The sequence below is a fragment of the Montipora foliosa genome, chromosome 11, assembly GCF_036669935.1.
Source record: "Montipora foliosa isolate CH-2021 chromosome 11, ASM3666993v2, whole genome shotgun sequence".
NCBI lineage: Eukaryota > Metazoa > Cnidaria > Anthozoa > Scleractinia > Acroporidae > Montipora > Montipora foliosa.
Window position 1 is genome coordinate 18,022,410 of NC_090879.1, and position 20,000 is coordinate 18,042,409.

The 20,000-nt window shown below is 39.0% G+C and overlaps 2 protein-coding genes across 2 annotated transcripts in view; one reads left to right on the forward strand and one right to left on the reverse strand.

Moving 5' to 3' along the window:
• Positions 1 to 15,797, reverse strand: part of LOC137977454 (ubiquitin carboxyl-terminal hydrolase 14-like) — a 21,300-nt gene extending 5,503 nt beyond the window's left edge. Inside the window, exons 1-13 of the mRNA XM_068824677.1 lie at positions 15,726 to 15,797; positions 15,473 to 15,618; positions 13,174 to 13,206; positions 11,371 to 11,475; positions 8,809 to 8,912; positions 7,422 to 7,539; positions 4,501 to 4,563; positions 2,399 to 2,549; positions 2,193 to 2,211; positions 1,872 to 1,954; positions 1,525 to 1,556; positions 1,329 to 1,394; positions 1 to 45 (exon numbers count right to left, since the gene is read on the reverse strand). The exon at positions 1 to 45 is cut by the window's left edge and continues 48 nt beyond it. Of these exons, the coding sequence (XP_068680778.1) occupies positions 1 to 45; positions 1,329 to 1,394; positions 1,525 to 1,556; positions 1,872 to 1,954; positions 2,193 to 2,211; positions 2,399 to 2,549; positions 4,501 to 4,563; positions 7,422 to 7,539; positions 8,809 to 8,912; positions 11,371 to 11,475; positions 13,174 to 13,206; positions 15,473 to 15,618; positions 15,726 to 15,741 (981 nt within the window). The 5' untranslated portion in view covers positions 15,742 to 15,797. The remainder of the gene's footprint in view (positions 46 to 1,328; positions 1,395 to 1,524; positions 1,557 to 1,871; positions 1,955 to 2,192; positions 2,212 to 2,398; positions 2,550 to 4,500; positions 4,564 to 7,421; positions 7,540 to 8,808; positions 8,913 to 11,370; positions 11,476 to 13,173; positions 13,207 to 15,472; positions 15,619 to 15,725) is intronic.
• A 76-nt stretch (positions 15,798 to 15,873) lies between these two features.
• The window catches only part of LOC137976283 (telomerase protein component 1-like), a 7,373-nt gene continuing 3,246 nt past the window's right edge, over positions 15,874 to 20,000 (forward strand). Inside the window, exons 1-9 of the mRNA XM_068823582.1 lie at positions 15,874 to 16,474; positions 16,846 to 17,030; positions 17,341 to 17,569; positions 17,674 to 17,769; positions 18,010 to 18,121; positions 18,329 to 18,543; positions 18,931 to 19,045; positions 19,163 to 19,293; positions 19,718 to 19,936. Of these exons, the coding sequence (XP_068679683.1) occupies positions 15,914 to 16,474; positions 16,846 to 17,030; positions 17,341 to 17,569; positions 17,674 to 17,769; positions 18,010 to 18,121; positions 18,329 to 18,543; positions 18,931 to 19,045; positions 19,163 to 19,293; positions 19,718 to 19,936 (1,863 nt within the window). The 5' untranslated portion in view covers positions 15,874 to 15,913. The remainder of the gene's footprint in view (positions 16,475 to 16,845; positions 17,031 to 17,340; positions 17,570 to 17,673; positions 17,770 to 18,009; positions 18,122 to 18,328; positions 18,544 to 18,930; positions 19,046 to 19,162; positions 19,294 to 19,717; positions 19,937 to 20,000) is intronic.

The window sequence follows — 20,000 nt, forward strand, 5'->3', positions numbered from 1 at the left end:
GACAAACTGGACCGTCAGGTATCCAGGGAGACGGCTCAACTTGGACTAAAAAGCAGAGCAAAATAATGGCCTACACATTAAGTGACAAACAAGGCAAAGGAAAAAGAGAATGCTGCAGAGGCAAATTATACAACTCTGAAAAAGGCAAAGATCAGACTTTTTACCGTGTACATTTTGTTTTCTTATTTGAGACCACATGATGTTCTTAAGGGAATTTTTGCTTTTGTTTTTATATAAGTTATGCGGCGCGCATATATATGCACGTGCATGAGACGACATTTGAGAGAAACTGTTACGTGGCCCGAAATGGGAAAAGAAAACTTACAAGCTAAAAAGATCGATTTATACTAAAGAGCCCCACATGTTTACGAGAAAACACTGTCTGCCTCTACTTCGATTTGACTGACCCGAAACTAAAATGTAACATGTGAATTATAAAACCACTAAACGACAGACAAATAGGCTGTCCAAGTCACACCGAGTGTTACTTGCCAACAAAGGTCTACGTTTTGCGCCTGTTTTCATACGGTGCCAAATGTAAATTTCCTTAGAATACACATACCTCCTTCCACCCGTGTTACACAATCTAAATGGGTAATACCCATATAATCTAAATTGAGATCAGTGGGTGCAAGCCATCTCAGATGATCATCCGAGTCATCCAAGCAACTCATTAAATATGCGTTTCCTCTTTCACTTCAATTACATAAAGTTTACCCTATACTTAGAAATTTTCTCGTCAGGAAAAAAAAAAGGGGAAAAAAAGGAAATTTTTTGTTTAAGATGATGGACGGACATGGATGACAAGAAGGTTGAACCTAGTCCGTTAGCCACGCGTAAGGAATCATCGATAACCACCACACCATCGAAGCACGCTGCTGAATGAAGGCGAATTTTTATAATATTTAAATAGAGACCCATCACCAATATTGAAAGCTAATCGATTTAAGATGGGTGCTTACTTAGAATGGGCGTTTAGACTTTTATCAGCACTATTCAAAATGGGTGCTTCGACCTAAATACGGTGCATGCATGGTTGCATGACTCGGATGATCATCTGAGATGGCTTGCACCCACTGATCTGAATTTAGATTATATGGGTATTACCTATTTAAATTGTGTAACACTGGTGCTCCTTCAATACGAACGCCCCTTAGGACATCAGTAACTCTCACTGCTGACACTAGTCCATTGGCGGCTATTAGTAGGTTTTTCTATCGTTTCTTACACCTTTTGTCCACGACATCTCTTTATGGGGTATCAGTTGAAAGCCATAATGAGAATTCTTGCCACATACATCTGTTTGAACTTTCACAAATGAAACTTACAGTCTTTGTGTAAACAGCATCCCTTCCAAGAGTTACTGAACGCTTTTCTATGTTCTCCTCTAAGCGCTAAAGTAAAGCACAAAAGAAGTTAACAATTGTTAAGTCAATAAAACGATAACACAAAAAGGGGGACTAAATTTCTTGAGGTTGATAGAAGGACTTTGGAAACCACAATATCAAGGTGAAATATACTTACACTTCTTAAACCAGTGTGCATGTATTTCACATCTGAAAGGAATGAGGATGACTAGTTTCGATTTTAATTTTAATCAAAGTTGTTTATTTTGGTTGGGACTGTAACACTAAGTTTTCTTCATGACATAATAACATAACAAGTCGTAAAAGAAATGCCATAGGCATCCCATCACATGGGAAGAAGAAACATGGACATTGAAACATGTTACTGTACATACATGTTCAGGGGATGCTAAAGCCAACAAAGTAATCTAATTTGAATTGATACAGAGTTCTCTTGTCTAACCAAACAAATTTGAGATTGTTCAAGGGCATTAATGACAGTGAATAACTATGTCTCCTTGTCACCTTGTGAAATAAAACAGCTCAGTTGAAAGAGTGTTTCCTTGGACTTTGTCTCTGGTTCATCAGGTGCTTCAGCACATTTGAGACTAAAAACATGTCAAGGTCAAAAATGCAAAACAAAAATTATTCATAGCATATGATCTTGTAGCTGTAGCTTTTTGGGTCTTTTGAAAATCCACCTCTGAAAAGCTGATCCTGTTTCTGTTTTACCTACAGTAATCCCATGAAAACAAGTCCTTAACCTACAATGTATGATATTGTATTTTCTTGTTGAGAGCGATAGCAGAACAGAAATTTACTACAAACTGAGGTATTTAAGGATACACAGACTCTGATTCGATTCCTACAAAAAAAGTGGAAGAAACTGATTAACATCAAGAAAGAAAATGCTGCATTTAGAACATCAAAATATTAAAAGCATGAGACAAAAGAAATGAAACATGACCTTAGTGCAGTTTCTTTCAAGAAGTAAGTTCCATTAATCAAGAAACCTTTCTTTGCCATGGCAACAGAGCAAACGTTTCACTAACCAAAATATTGATCCATGAATCCTTTGATGGCTGGGGACGAAGCCGCAGCAGTAGCAACACCTTCCATTTGCTCTTCTTTCTCTGTGGATTTTATGCCTGGCAATTTTTGTTGCAGCATACGAACGATTTGTGTCCAGCATTCATTAGCATCCTGCAAACACGTAACAAAGATGAAGTGGTTTCAATAAGAATTGACAGCATCTGCTACTTCACTCAGAGAAGTTGGCTACTTTTCCTCCTACATTTAAGGAAGCTCCCTAGAATTTTTGGGCCGCACGCAAGCTGAACACTAGTATGGCATGTAAAGTCTGAATCGTGCATGTTTTTCTGATTTTTGTGACATCAGTGTAACCAAATCTGTCAAATTAACTGCTATTTTTCTTGCATTCCCTTCGGAAAAAAAAGTTAAAATTGACTCAGTTCTAACCACATTCAGTTCCTATCAATTACCCGACATTTGTTAAAATCTGTCAGAGCTATTCCAATATATTAAGGAAATGACAAATTACAGCATATTGGGAGAACTGTCTGAACGACCTTGACTTTTTATGACTTCAAAATGTCAGGCAATATCATTTCCATATTGTGGCAAAGAATACAAAATTTCATTGCAGGAAAATATGAATATTGAGGAATTTAAGCCAAAAGTAGGAATATGTCAGCCTGTCATTAGATGTGATGTTGCCATGGGAAAACTCTAAGAGAAATTATCAAGGTTTCCTTTTGTGACTCGTGCCCTGTAGTGAGGGTATTTGCAAATACTCTAGGGAGCTTAGCAACCTTAAGAAATTAAAGACAGATTCTTTCAAAGTTAAGATTAAAATTCATTTTAACAATGACAACAGTCTGAGTCAGTTACTATACTCAAACCAGCCACCAACTCAACGGCCTATTTCCACCCTGAATGCATTGCGCACTACACATGAATTTTGCGTATCACGAAATTTCAGAAATTGGCACGACAAAAACAGTTAGCCAATCCGAATATGCTATTTTCAAAACAATAACAAATGATTGCCTTGTGTCAAGGATGGAAATGGGCCTTTAAATTTTTATTGCCCCTCCCCTGCCAACCCCCAAGATAGTGATAATGGTTAATGAAAAAAAATTAAGAAAGACAATGACCAGGGGAGGCAGGGCTTATAAGGTAAGTGAGACAACTCACTTTTTTCCTGCCAACGTGTCACTGGTTAGATTCCTTGACTTGACAATGAAGGTGAGTTACTCAAGAAGGTTTTTTTCACGAAACTACATAATATTATATCTTTTTCTTTTACTATCCAACTGTGTTAGTTATTGTCCAGAAAACACACAGAACGAGTACAAATATTGCATGATATTGTACATTTAGCTGTTTTACACTTGGCTAAATTGTATAGTAGAGAACTGGTTTGGTTTGACTAGTTCAGATGCTGACGTTTGCCCTACGCTTGTAACACACAAATCTTTCAAACATTCTCAGTTGTTTACAGTTCACTTTCTAAAAATTTAGTGTGAAACAGTTGGATAATAAATAGCTTATCAGATGTTTTGGTGTTTAGTATCACTAAATATTTCAATTTTGACTCGCCCTTGAGGGCTCATCAAAATACATTTTGTACAGCATAACTCATAAAAATACTCAGCGATACTACATACCAAAACAAGTAATAAGATAACTTGATTGTTAGAACCTTGTAAAACAAAATGTTGATTACATTCTTTGACACTTGTACATTTACACTCTACATGTTGAATGCTATATGCTGAATGCTAGTTCTCAATAAATAATATTAATTAGCAATTATTGAACGAGGCTGAGTAGGATATGAAGAATTCTGCAGGTCGAGGAGGGTGTTATCCACCAAAGCCCGAGGCCGAGGTGGATAACATCCTCTGAGATCTGCAGAATTCTTCATATTCTACGAAAGCCGAATTCAATAATTGCTTTATTATTCATTCAAAATATTTTCTTCGCTCAAACTTCTAAACCTACTCGCAGCCATTTTTCTGCTCAACAGAATAACACCTTCCTCGCCCTGCAGAATTCTTCATATCCTACTCAGCCTCAGTGAATAATTGATAAATATTTATACAATTAATAATCAATTATTAAACTTCACCTGTTGTGCATAAATTCCTTGTTCTGTTTTCTCGGCAAATTGCGGGAAAACGTTGTGAAGAATCTAGAAAAACAAACATAAATTCCTCAAAATCATTTTTAATGAGGTTAAACGAAGTTTAACCAAGTAAACAACTAGGAGCGTCTGCAGCCAGTTGGTCAGTGGTTTTAGTATACTTGCGCATGCGTGGAATACCTCATGTTTTGGGCTGTATCGCTTATTTATCAGTGTGGCGGGAAGTAGGAGCATTGTGTGTGGAGCGTTTAGCGGTTTTGTTCCCTATCTACAGTTTTCATTCCGTAGATGTGTTCAAAACTGCTTTCCTGTTAGTCAGGATTCCTTTTGGGTCCAGTTACGGGTTTGTTCTGGGGGAAACGCAACTTCGGGCGAACTTGCGATCGAGTTTGGATAGCCGCCATGTTGGAGTCTTGTCGCTTTATTTTTGGCAAAGTCAGTTCACGCAGCTTCAGTAAGCGTTTTCTCCCATCGAGATCTTATTCAGGGCCCCGCTTCTTATCGCATAAAGCCATTCACGACCACGTGGAATTTGCTTGGGATCACGGCGTGACCTTTGGCCATCTCCGATCCCCGTACAAGAATCACCTGGCGGGAAGCTTGTCTTCAACCGACCTTGGACAGCGTATCCTTTGCACAGTTTCATATGGGACAGGGCATTTCATGCATTTGGACTTATGAGCTACACCTAGCTCAGTTGTTAGGTGGCGTAGCGTCAATTTTAGCGTCTCGCTCGTATTCTGTCAGGCTTTTAGCGTTATGGTCGCGTCATAGGCTCTCTCTCTTGGTTGTAGTTTGTTTCTAGTTTTGCTTTGGGCCTTGAACTCGACTATAAGCATATTATTGATACTACTATTACTATTAAGGGCCGTTGTATATTAAGTGACGTGCATTGGAGTTTGCTTTATTTTATGTATCGGCGTGGCGTTAGCGTGTATTTGCTCTTTTCATTTGCTAGCATGTTGCGTGGACTTGTTTTGTACAATTTTACGTACTTATGTAGTTTAATAATTACTTAGTTTACGAGGAGCAAGCGTTATACTTTTTTGCATTGTTGTTTAGCGTTGCGTTCCACCTTAGAGTTGCATTCCGTTGTTTTTTAGCGTTGCATTGCGGGGCGTTATAGATATATATAATTTTTATTTTATATATATATTTTATTTTATTTTTTTTTTTTGTATTGCGTGGCGTTGTATTCTCAGCGTTGTTTAGCGTTGCGTTGCGTCTTAGCGTTGCATTGCGGTGTATTCCCAGCGTTGTTTTTTTTTTTAGCGTTGTATTGCGTGGCGTTATATTCCTTTTTTTTTTGTATTGCGTGGCGTTATATTCCTTTTTTTTTGTATTGCGTGCCGTTATATTCTATTTTTTTTTTGTATTGCGTGGCGTTGTATTCTTACGTTGTTTAGGGTTGCGTTGCGTCTTAGCGCTGCGTTGCATTGCATTGTATTTTCAGCGTTGTTTAGCGTTGCATTGCATGGCGTTGTATTCTCAGCGTTGTTAGCGTTGTTAGCGTGGTGCTGTATTCTTGGCGATGTTGTCTAGTGTGTGTTGTTTCCCCAGTCTACTTCCGCCCCATTACACCCCTCTCCATTCCGCAGTCTGCTGTTGTCCACATGTGCATGGATCCCTTGGGTTGGTTGTAGTTTCTGGGTTGTTCTGGCATTTTGCGGTTAGCACATTGCAGTGGTCTAGGCTGTTAGCGTGGTCATGAGCAGCTCTTTGGTTGTTGGGTGCTGTCGGATTGGGCGAGTCGGGGCTCTTGCTTAGGGGCCATGAGCCCCTCTCTCGAGGTCCTCCGGCTGGGCGTGGGGGCTCATGGCTGGGTTGTCAGGTTTTGCCAGCCATCGGTGCAGTCTCCACCTTGGAGCTGGCTGCCAATAGTGGAAGCTCCAGGATGTTTCGGGCACCCAACCTCCAAAGAGCGACGATGTTGTTTAATGAGGTTAAACGAAGTTTAACCAAGTAAACAACTAGGAGCGACTGCAGCCAGTTGGTCAGTGGTTTTAGTATACTTGCGCATGCGTGGAATACCTCATGTTTTGGGCTGTATCGCTTATTTATCAGTGTGGCGGGAAGTAGGAGCATTGTGTGTGGAGCGTTTAGCGGTTTTGTTCCCCCCCCCCCTCCCCACCCTCAGCTTTCCACTGTCTATCAGTGTGACGGGTGCCTGTCCTTTTCGGGGGCGTGGGGGCTCATGGCTGGGTTGTCAGGTTTTGCCAGCCATCGGTGCAGTCTCCACCTTGGAGCTGGCTGCCAATAGTGGAAGCTCCAGGATGTTTCGGGCACCCAACCTCCAAAGAGCGACGATGTTGTTTACTAGAATTGTATCAGTGAATGTTATCTCCTGATTTGTCCTGCTCTATGGATCCACCAACTTACTTAAATGTCAGAAAGGGCAACACAGGAGCAGACAGAACACACCCACTACTGAGTAGAAGCTCACAAGATAGTCATCATCTCCATCAACTCTACCTCGCAAGATGTGAGATTGTTCAATCCCTGCTACATGTAGAAACCCGGGGGCCCTGTCCACTCAGGAAAAAGGGGATCTTATCCATGTGACATCAAACAAACAGTAACAGAGCAAACAAGGTTGCTGCCTAACGGTCGCCCGGTCGCCTAGGGCACCTTATTTGCGAGCGCAGGCGACCAAATTCCTGAACAAATAGCCCGAATGGGCGCCTTACTTGATTCATCCCCACGTTCATGTAAATATGATCCCAGCTGGAATTAATTAATTCTGGCCTCTTGGAAAAATGACTTGGGCTACTATCTTTTAATGTTGGAAGCCTGAAGGGCTCCTGGACAATTTTCTTAGGCAGCAGCCTTGGCAAGGTTACTTTATACATCCCAAATGGAAGGAAAAATAGCAATGATGGTTATTTCTTACTGCAATTTTTACAAACCTGAAGAAAAATGATCGGGGGTAAACTGTTTGATGTCTTGTCCATTATTTTGTACAGATCTCTAAGAGCTGATGTAATTGAATGCGCTGAATCTATTGAACTTCCAGATGAAGTATATCTACAAAAAACCAAGAAATGTCATTACATGTACAACAAAAAGGAAACAAAGGAAAGCAAGATGGAAGGAATGATACTAGAGTGTGACCTTGAAACAAGTTAATTTTTGTAACACATCTTTTTTTTTGGAGAACCTTAGAAAAATATATTTGCAAACAAACCCAGATAGTTAAGTAAAAGATTCAAATGAGGCTCATACAGCCGCAGCTGTAGTTCACTACACAGAACAAGAGAACAAGATTTTTTTCCTTTGTCTGTTGACATTCTTTTGGAGTCAAATGTCATCAAGTTCATTGCATCATTGACAGTTTAAAATTGTAGGCACAACAAGATAGAAGAACCAAAATATTTCAGTTTTCACAGCCGTGTATCTAGTACCCCTTTTACTTTAACCCATTGGCTGCCAGACAGTTTTACTCATCAGGTTTACGTAAACCCCGAATCCGGAATCTGGAAGAAGAAATCCAGAACACAGTGGAAGTCAAGTAAAGGCAAACATTACTAAGGAAGCAATTAACTCAACGGCAGAGGCATTAGCTTAGTAAAGTACTCTCAAATTTGAAGATAAATAAAGTTGCTAAAGCATCTTGTTTGTATGATTTTTTATAATAATAAGGTGAACGAAGTCATAATCCAACAACACTTTTCACAGCATTTTCTCTTTAGGAGACATTTCATACCCCACCCTCAGTATAATTTTTCCAAGCTCCTTTCCTTTCAATGATCCCCGTCAATATTTTTGCCTTCCCTCTTTCATCACAATGTCGGTTGAGAGCAACATATTAATTTAATGTGAGGTGAGTAGTCCTCCTTGGGTATTATAGATGCTTGACGGCAGCCACAACTATTGGTGAACAGGAAAAAACAGACATGAAACGGCAAAATACATCTACAGTGTTGAGAATACTATTAATTTTACGTCCAGGCATCAACCGCTGACCACATGGGGTACCAAAAGGCACAAAGGTTGACTCGTAGTGCTTGTGTGGGAGAGGCAAGGTCAAATAGTTGGATGCTCTTCCGAAGTCATTACATGAATCCCCTCCCAAAAGGAGTCAGCAAGTGACAAATTACTCAGAGAGGTAAAAGTAAACAATTTGCAAGACGCTGGATCATTTTAACTGACTTTGGTTCAGGTTCATATTCCAGTTTCTGGATTTCTTATTCTGGATTCCGGATTCTGTTTCCAGATTCCGGATTCAGAGTTTTAGGCAAACCCTTACTCGTCGCTAATGACATCATAAGCAATACACAATATTGTGCTTCTCACTTTGTCAAGGCCTCCTTTAGTTCAGGTACACTACGAAGACACTGCACTGTTGCATTCATGTAGCAAGTGTTGCCAAGGTTACTGAGACCAGTCGGCATCTCGTACTACGGAAAAACAAAATATGTTAACATTGCAATAATAATAAATTATTATCAGGCTTAATAGATTAGAGAAATACAGCCACTTTACAAACAGTAAGAAACAGGCTGATTCATTAAATCTAAACGGTTTTTGATTAATCAAATCAAACTTCTTTGTTCACATTTCTGTGCTCTATTTGAAGGAGCCATTTTAACTGCAACCAGTTTATAGTGTAAAATACAAATGTAGGTATAATGTTTCTTAACAGAACATTAATATTTTAGGCCAAAAAGTGGTAATTTAATGCCCGAGGAAAGTTATTATTTAACTTCAATATGCTGGCGAGTATAGGAGAGTGTCTTTAACCCATTGACCCCTGGGAGTGAGATTTTACTCCGTCTAACACCAGTGAGACAATTTTACTTGTCAACTGGAGATGTCCTGGTGTTTGAGGCAGGCTGAGGCAGGCTGAGGCAGGTTGAAATAAATTGATTAAACAAATCAAATGAACATGACTTTTCACATATTGTGTGGTTCCAGAAAATATCCATACCCCTCCCACGGAGGGTTACGGAAATTCCGAGGGGTAGAGGGGTCTTAAAGAGGCAAATTTCCGAAGGGGAGGGGGGTACATAAAAAGCTTTTTTTTCCAGAGGGTTTGAAATGCGATCGCACGTACTTTTCCAATTGATTCTTCAAGGTAACCAAGAAAACTGGAAAATTCTATCCGTTGAAATAAACGTAAGATTCCTTCTCATATATTTTCCACTATTATTCCGCCGCCAGAAGACACAGATAGCACTGAGAAACTCCCCTGAGCAGCAAGTTCGACGTGAAGTAAAAAAAAAATGGCCGACTTTTAAAGATCTTTAAAGCTTGTTTTTAGCTTGAATGCATCTGTTGCAGTCAGTTGATTAAGATCATTTGTTTATACTCATGTTCTTCCCTTTCAGTACAAAATTCCCGCGAATTTCGAATCTTCGATAACCAGGTTATGAAATAGTTTCATCGTTATCCGTGTAGTTACGAGTTTGTAAATGTTAACAAAGTCGATAATTTCAGTGCCATAATTTTGTCCTGCTGTATTTGTAGCCGTCGACGGCGATGAGAGACAGCGAAGGTTTCATTTGGTTGTTTAGTTACCGGATTGAACTTGAAAAGTATGTTTCACACATGAAATGTGAGACCAGTTGAAAAATCCTAAGGAATAAAAAATGTGGTGTCATTTACAAACTACAGAGACAAGCGTATAACTTTATTGAAGTGTTCTTGGTGAAAGACAAAAATTTAAGCGACATTTAATAAACAGGTGTTGAAAAAAACATGTTGCGTGACGGCTTATGATTCCCGCTGATAAGCGAAGTCAGTTCACAGCAACACACACGAACAATAATGTAAACAGTATGGTTCACAAATTGTACTGTGGATAAAAATTACACCCGCAACATAAAAAAATATCATGGAGATTAGCACTGAGGTATTTTCCCGAGTTTTGCTGTGACAGCAAAAATAACTCTGCAATAAATAGTTTCCTGTGTGTGCAACGTAATTTGATATGTTGTTTTGACGCATACGATAGACTTAAAATAGCGCCAACTTTCAGTTCTTTTTTTTAATTTTTGAATGAATTTACTTCTTTTAATTGAACAGAGAAAAGGTCAGCTACTTGCCAGGACATTAAAGGGTTAAATAAGCTCAGTTGTTAGTTTGAACATTTCAAAGCGTCTGAGAATACGTCTAGAATTTCCACGGTCATTTTTGGGAGAATGAAATTTTTATTACAGCTCTTATTACAGTCTCCTTTTTTCCAAGGGGTATGGGGGACCAAGTGGAAAAATCATGGAAATTCCAGGGGGTAGGGGGAGTAACGTGAAGCCCTCTGGAACGGAAAATCCAGTGGGGTGGGGGGTCAAACTGGAAAAAACCCTCCGTGGGGGGGGTATGGATATTTTCTGGAACCACACATTAAGGACATAAATGTACATGTACCTTACTCTTTAGGACCTACATTTGCTATTCAAATGGGAGTCTTCTTAAAATGATTATTACAGATTCTTACCCTAACCTTGAATGACACAGCCAAGCAGTTATTGAAAGCTAACTGTTTTAAAATGGGTGCTTAGACTTAAATACTGTTTATCAGTGCCATTTAAAATGGGAGCTTACTAGACTGAAATGCGAGAAACACAAGGCAGGTCAGATGGCCGGTGACATTGAACGACAAAGATATTCCGTAAAATTAAACAGGCATCAATGCCATTCTTTAATACATGAACTGTACACATATATAAAAGAATTAAAGGTGAGGTAAGACATTCTGAGAGTTATTGAACCTGTAATAATCTTTCTAAGAAGACTCCCGTATGAATAGCAAATACAGGTCGGTGTACGGGTCCTGTATGAATAGCCACTTTGTATTTATTACACTCATTTGAGATTACTCTGTGGTTATGTAAAATGAAGTTTCACTGTTCTACTTACAGCAGATGCTAGTTGTGCATCTGTCATATCCTCAACAAACACTGTTTTCTGAGCAGGTGCCTCTGGCAATTCACCCACAGAGCCCATCATCAGTAATGTAACACCCTGTAAATACAATCGAAGTTTGTAGGATGCCACGGTTTTAAACATAATTAACTGGATTAAATCATGATGACTGTTTTTTTAACCATTACATAACCTTAACCCATTTACTCCTGAACCATCTGACTTCCAAGGGTCAATGGGTTAAATAACCTTTGGGTCATCTAGTCAATAAGCTACAGGTCCTCAAATGAACGAAATGATATTTGAAAGGAATCAAATATTGAACTGCGGATATGAAATCAAGTGAAGCTATGATCCTCTCAGTTATAAACACAATTTGAGCAATTGCGTAGAGAAGCTTGAAAAATTCAGGACTCCAATGGGGTCAATTCATCCACAGAACCAGGGCATTGGAATTGTTGCTTACGACTTTTCAAGGCTGGAGAATCATAACATCAATCACATGATACTTTATCCACACTCGGAAAATTGGCACTGGAATCAAATATGATTCACCTGAACCACGTGGTATGATTCCAGTAGCCGAAAAATCATTGGTGACATCATAACTTAGGATTCGTTGCTTTCTTGAAATTGTTCGTGGAATCAATTATTACTAACTTATTAAAAACTGAGCCACGTTTAAAATAAGCACTTGTGGCAACGTGAGCTCCTCAAATGGTCCAATTTCTCGCTAAACTTTAACTTTTGATTTTGTATTTTCTTGTACTCTTTAGAAGGGTTTTGCTAAGAAGGGTTTAGAAGGGTTTTGCTAAAAGGTGCCCAGCAGCCTCACGGCCCACTGCACCCACTGCACTCAATGCCCACGACCCACCTTGAAACCCATGACCCAAAGTCCCGCATTCCACAATTTGAAGCCCCGCAGACTGGGTAATAGATAAATTTTTTAACACACACTTCAAGAGCATGCATAATTACCATGACAGACTGGTAACAAAATTTAGCTTAGGTAGTTTGCAGTTAGTCCATACATACAATTAGGATATCTACATTGTAGCCAAAACTTGCTACTTTAACAGTCAGTCGTCAGTAGTCTAGTGGCAAAGTTCCCATTTGGGAATCCAACTGTAACCCTGGTTCCACCCTTCTTTCAGCCATTTCAGTGTGGAGGCAGTGTGGCCCAGTGGTTAGGGCGCTTGCCTTGAGATCCGGAGATCCCGGGTTCAAGATCCGCTCTGACTACTCGTTGAATTTTTTCGTGGTAGTCCCTGGGTCAACTTCCTAGCTGCACTTGTAAATAGCCAACTGGTTTGCCTTCGGCCAGTTGGGATTCTTAACAGTTGTTGTTGTTCTGTTCCATCGTTTTGTTAAATGTGTTTCATTGGCCCTGAAAAGTCCCTATGGGGAGTGGTCAATCATTGTTATATGTTAATAATTATTGTAACTCTGCAAATTGTGCAGTGCAAATAAAGAAAGTTGTTGTTGTTGTTGTTTGACTCACTTGTATTTCAATCACTTCAACCCTCTGCTATCCTTGAAGCTGTTGTGATTCCTCAGTGTTATTTTGTTAATTACCAGGGCTGAGTTGCTTGAAAAATGTTAGCGCTCACCCTTTGTTAAATACCATGGAAACCTCTTGACCAACAGTTAGTGCTAGCCAGGGCTTCAAGCAACCAGCCCCAGTCTGTCACGGTGAATATCTGTAATCTTAATTAAAGAGGGTGTTACCAAAAGTTATATATTGCCCAGGTTGTGGGGCTGTATTAGATTTACGTATACAAGTATTTAGGTACCTACATTTTTAAGCTTAAAGTTCCCCCAGTCATTATCCTACAAAAAATAGCACAAATCAAAAATTTAGAGAGCTGACAAATACAGCAGCATTCAATAAAAATGACAGAGACGAACTTGTTCTTTGAAAACATCCGTTCTAAGACCATTCTAATCTGTGGTACAACAAGGCTACTCACATAACAAAAAAAGAAGCTTCAGGTAGTCCATATTCTGACCTCTTTTTTAGTTTGATTTCTTGTTAAAAGGTCAGAGTTAAGTAAAACAGGTATGGTATTACAAGATATTAGGGAATTTAAGATCTACAACGGCGACGGTCGACAAATGTGTCACCTCAAAATATAACTTGGCTCTATCATGAGTCTTTCGCGATTATTCAGTCTCATTCACATCCTACAATGTGGGCGAAGTATCCTAAAAACAAATTGGTACGAGCTGTTTCAAAGTTAAAATAGAGAATGAAAGATTCTCTGTTGCATGCTTACGTTGTCATCACAACTTCAAATTTGGTGATTTCACGTTGTCATTAAGCAGAGGACTGCTAAAATACTTGCTAAAATCCGTGCTGCACGTGCAGCACGATTATTTATGCTCTTTTAACCAATGATATTATTGTTTTGTGGCGTTGTCCTAGTCGTAGCCGTCGTCGTTTCTTAAATTCCCTATTTATATTGAAAACACAAAAATGTTTGACTCTCTATTTGCTGCTCTATGTTGGATTATGATAATTCATGGTGACCTCAAATACATGGCTTTCACCCTCAAGTCTGAAGTCTCATGCTTCAAGCTTCTGTTTACAACTTTGACAAACACAGTATCCTATTAATTAATTTAATCTGCTGAAAATGATGATCTTGAAGAGATGTGGAAAAAACGTCCTTGTACGCCAAACAGGTGTCAAACTGTCAACCTTCCAATGATTGACTGTGTGGTTCCAGAAAATACCCATACCCCCCCCCCCCCCCACAGAGGGTCACGGAAATTCTGCGGGGTAGGGGGGTCTGAAAGAGGAAAAGAGGAACATTTCCCAAGGGGAGGGGGTACATAAAGAGTACATAACAAGCTTTATTTCCAGACGGTTTGAAATGCGATTGAATAAACACTTACATACTTCAATATGTTGTTTTGACTGTGCATAAATTCAAACTTCAACTAGGTTACAAAATGTATACGATATACACTTAAAATAGCGTCAACTTTCAGTACTTCTTTTGGATTTTTGAATGAAAACTTCTTTCAATTGAACAGAGAAAAGGTCAGTTGCCAGGACATTTAAGTGTTAAATAAGCTCAGTTGTTAGTTTGAACATTTCAACGTGTCTGTGAATACGTCTAGAATTTCCACGGTCATCTTTAGGATAATGAAATTTTTATTACAGCTCTAAGTCAATCAAAATAAATAAATTTAGGGCACGTTCGATTGACCCTATTCCGGAATAAGAATACGTAGAATGATGATTAAAACTGTATGTTTGGCGCGTTTTGAAGCAGCAAGGATAACAAAAATATGTTTAAAATAGCATTTTAGCATCTATCTGACAATTTTAATGTGAATCTCCATAAAAACGAAGGATTTCTAACTTATATTCCATGTATTCCAATTCCGGAATACAGTCAATCGAACACACCCTAATTCTCTTTTTTTCAGATTTGGAATTTCCAAGGAGTATGGGAAATCCTAGGGGGTGGGGGAAGTAATGTGAAGCCCTCTGGAGCTGAAAATCTGGTGGGGTGGGGGGTCAAACTGGAAAAAACCCCTCCGTGGTCCGTGGGGGGGGGGGGGGGGGGATATGGATATTTTCTGGAACCACACATTCAGATATTTGACCACTTAGCAACTTAAGGGGAGCCAGACCATTTACTATTAATGAATGTTAATGTGACAACGACAATGTTCACTGCAATGCAATACTAATGACTGGAATATTATCAAAAGTGCGTTCTTGCCATTGTGTTAGAGGACTGTCACATGAACCTAGTTTAATGCCCTGACTCCCACAAGTCTGCTGCAGCTCATTGGCAGAACATCCATGATACATGTAGTTAAATTTGAAGATCATCAGCTGACTCCTGTTTTGGACAAATCTGATTTTGTCCCAAGCATTCTCTTGTCAGCATCAAATAGCACATTTCTTCATTCATTTCCCGGAGTGAAAATGTACGACCTCACTCTCTACAACTATGACCTTGTTACGACAAGAAATCAGCAGATATCACGCGGTCGATTGGAATGTTGACCCAATTAATGCCATAACTAATTTTATCAATTGTTAAAGGAATGAACTTTAAGAGAAACATCAACAGACCTTTAAAACGGATCCCTTGTACATGACCTTTTGCCTCTCGGGAGAAACTCCTGATAAAGCAAAAAGCTGAGCTTTAAAAAGTTCAGGTGATTCATCGCTGTTCAACTCGACATTTTCAAACTTCTCCTTGCCCCACTTTACAGCAACTGTTTAAAACAAGATCGGAAACAATAAAAAGATAGTTGAATTAAGAATCAGACCACGACAACAAACCAGAATCGACGAGGACATGGAAATCTCTTCATCGTTGTACCTATAAACACTGGCATTTTGCAATTGCAGAAAAGTTTTTTCCTTCAAGAAAGTTACTTGGTACGTTATGTATGAGACAGATAATGATACCTAAAAATTAATAGAACCTAGCTCCTCCCGGTCACCAAAGGTCCGAATGACAGGTAATGACAGGTGACATTCCAACTATTGCAAACTTCCGAACTTTTCATGGGATCCGGAAGTTCGTTTTGTGGGCTTCAGGTTGGGGAAAACTCCTACAATTTACCGAGACAAAGACGTCAAGAAACTGGAGGGAGTCCGATTGCCTCCGAGGAAAACCTTTCTTTGGAAGGAAAATTGTTAGAGCAAGATTTGGTCACTCGGGGGTTGGGAGGGGGCGACATTTCTGGGTCAAAACGGCAGGTAGACATATCAAGCTCCCACATGCTTAATCTCGATATGGAAAAATCGTGGACAACAGAACAAGTCTTAAGGAAAAGCAGTGCTTCTGAAGTAGACTTACAACTTGAACATGATGTACGTGCAGATACATTTCAATACACTGCAGGTCATGCAAAAACAGCTGGAATGGAAGCCCCACCCTCCGATGAGGAAATTCAAGAAGTTGTTAAAAAATGTTGGAAAGATATCGAGGACTCGTGTGTTTTTAACTCTTATGGTAAAAGTTCAAAGTCTTTTGATTCAAGAAATGGATGGAAGGTTGTTCGACTATTTGTGTCATCTACATTCGTAGATTATCATGCAGAGAGGGAGGTGTTAGTGAAAAAGGTACACGTGTTGGATTGTCATTCATTAAAATTAAAATTAATTTTGTTTAAGAGGTGTATCTGGGATGAAAAACTGGAACGCTGAAGATTTGACCCTACAAATCAAGGGAAAGACTTGAATTGAACACAGAGTAATTCCTTCAGATTCCTTGTTGTTACCCCTGCTCTAAAACATATCTAGAGCAGTGAAATTTACTTGTAAGATGTTAATGCCCATCATTCTTGGAAAAATGTTGTAATTTTAAGTGTTCAGTTTCAGGCTATGATACATTGTGAAATACCTTTGATGGCTTTCTAACATTTTGAATTTGTTGTTGTCATTAAAATAGGCTGTGAATTTGACTTTGATGTTGCTGTGGCTCTAATATTTAGATTGTCCCTGAGCTGCGTGAGTGGTGTGAAGGAAGATCCATTCATCTGATTGAATGTGACCTCAGATGGGGTGTTCCCAAGGATTTCTCAACTGAAGCAACCATCAGAACATGCTTGAATGAAATTGATCGCTGTTTAGCAGAGACAGATGGACAGCCATTCTTTTTAAATATGTTAGGGGAAAGGTAAATAAGTCTTCAAGTTGCTGTATACTGTCCCAGATGCATAAAAAGTTGAAGACACTTTCCATACAGATGGAGCAAGGGTGACAGTGCAACCATCATGGGGAGGCCGTGAATTGAAACAAGTTGCAATCTGTGATGGAGAGATTTGAAATGTAGAAAACTGTGTTAGTGGCCGTTGGATTACTTCTGAATGTTCCTGAACATTAAGAACATTCATTTAAATATATTTCTGTGTATCTATTAAATAGACACACAGAAATATATTTCAATGAAAGCTTAAGATATTACATTGTCAGCTTTACTCTTATAGATATGGCTGGATTCCTTGTCCATCTGAAATATCCCAAGAGATTCAGGAAGAGTATCAGTGGATCTTTCCCACTTCCATCACTCATATGGAGATTCTTCATGCAGCCTATAGAACTCAGAGTCAAAATGCAGCATTCTTTATTAGAAGTGATGATTTTTTGCAAGATTTGCCTCCAGAGATGATGAGTGCTTTTGTTGATGTTCATCCACTAAACAAAGGACAGTTGAAGGTCATCTGTGATTTAAGACACATTCTTAAAACTTTAAAAACTTATTGAGATGGTTGTATGAATATTCTTGTTTTTTCACACTATGGGACTTGTTTATTTTGTAGGCATTAAAGACAAACATCAGGGAAAGGTTCCCAGATCAAGTATTTGACTATCACTGCCAATACCATGGGATGGATGAATCATCTGGGATACCAAAGGTAATAACTATAGCTATTATAATTTGTTGAATTTTATATATTTTGGTTCAACCTTTTTCAAACTAGTTCAATTTGGAAATTTCCTGTGATCCAGATTATGATACTGTATATTAGACAAAGAAAAATAAAAATTGAACTTCTTTGAAAATTTTGAAACCAAGAAAAAACATTGAATTACAACATAGCCATCCCCATTGAAGTGCTCAAGCGCTTGGTTAATATTAATATTTGTGTTTACAGGTAAAACTTAAAGGTTTGGAAAATTTCAGGGAGAATGTAGTGAAATTTTTCAAATCAGCCATTAACAGATACATTCCTGTGGTAATGAAGCAGCTGTCAGCAGCTGAGATAGGTGAGTTTTACTTAAAATTAATACAAAATAAAATGTCCATCTTTGGATTCTACCAAAAGACACTGTATGATTCAAACCAGAGACAGGTTTTTTGAACAAATTTTCATTCCTTTATCAACCTCAACTCGCCTCTTCAGTGCTATATTCCCTTTCATTTTGCTTTGAATACTACTTCAGGGTGGTTTTTTTACTTGATCCCTTTAATAGAGCTCTCTATGCATAATCACTTTATTGAGCTGCGAGGTCAACTTGTCTTGGGTCGGAGCACAGAGATTTCCACAATTATGAAATATGTTGAACATGGCTGTGCCGATCTTAATTCATGTGGTTCAGGAGCAGACCTTTCTCCCAGGATAGTTCTTGCTTCCCCAGGCTCTGGAAAGTCTGCATTAATGGCTCATTGCACACAAGAGATAAGAAAGGTTTGTTATGCCAATGAGATGGATAATATCCCAAGAGTTACTATATGCTCTTTCTTACTACTGTTTCACTTGTTTTATCTGTACTTCTTGATCATGTTTTCCACAATCCAGTAGCAACGTCGTATGGGCTCCTTAAATTTCTACTTCTGTTTGTTCCTAGTTTGTTTAATCATTGCACAGTCCCTTTCCTTGTTTATTTTGTTGTTGTTGTTGTTGTTTTTTATTCACCATCATCTTTGTATAATTTTGTCGAAAATTGTTTCTGGATGTCCACACACTCACTCACACTCTTCCACCTACTTTTGCAGCTGTTTCTATCTTCTATCTGCATAATTTCATTTCCAGCAACCAGTTTTTATTTCATCTTACAACTTGATTCATGTGCAGCTTGGATTGCCATTGTTCTATCACTTCATTGGTGCTGGTCCAGGATCTGTGGTTCCGTGTAATCTTATGGCAAAGTTTGTGCGATGGCTAAAAGGTTTTACAGCTGCTGCAGCAGGTTTGTTTACAATAATATTGCTTCAGCCTCTGTCCTGACCAGACAACGTGGATAACACTCTGGATCTTTGTTCAAGTTATTGGTCACTTTTTTTAAAAATCTGCTTGAACTCCACAGAAGAGTCAAATGATCACTTGACTGATGAGGAAAAGAGCCCGGATATGCTCAAGAAAGAGATCAAACAAGGACTGGATGAAATTTCTAAAAGAGAAGAGGTTTTCATTGTAATCATTGATGCAATCAACCAGGTAACGATGTGTCCATTATCTGACACTCTTCACTAGAATAACCTTTTTTTGCCAGACTGCAAACAAGCTCTCTGTCGGAATAACATGTGGAGATGTTTGCTTCAATTTTCACTTGAAACGCACGCAGTCAGAAGCTCCCCTCATTCCCTTAGCTCAGTTTTTGCGGTGTGTCATCCGTCAAACCAAACATCTAAGATTTTACCCAAAAAAGGGCCCGTGCGTAGGCTAAATTTATGCGAAAGGTTTAGTCTAGTCTTGGTTGGTGAAAAGTAGACAAATGGACAAAGTCCTTATCGATGTCACACTAAGCATAAGAAACTAGATTTTGTCCATTCATAGAATCTCTATGCACTTATTTCCCGTTTCCGATAAGCGCTGTGCAGTGTTGGCTATTTTGGTCTCCCACCTTTACCTTCCATTTCAGCTGACGGATGCCGAAGCACCAAATCACATGGACTGGTTACCAAGTGTTTTCCCGCGCAATGTTCGCTGCGTCATCAGTGCTGTGACAGACAGTCGAAGCTCCAAACTCCTTCTTTCTGACCAATATCGCACACCGCCTGCAGTACCAATTCATCTTGGAGAACTGGACGATTCTTCACGGCAAGAAATTGTAAAACACACACTAGGAAAGTACAATAAGGTACTTACTGTTCATCATGGTTACTCACTCGTTTCTAGCGAGCAACAAAGAAGGAAAGTAGGCC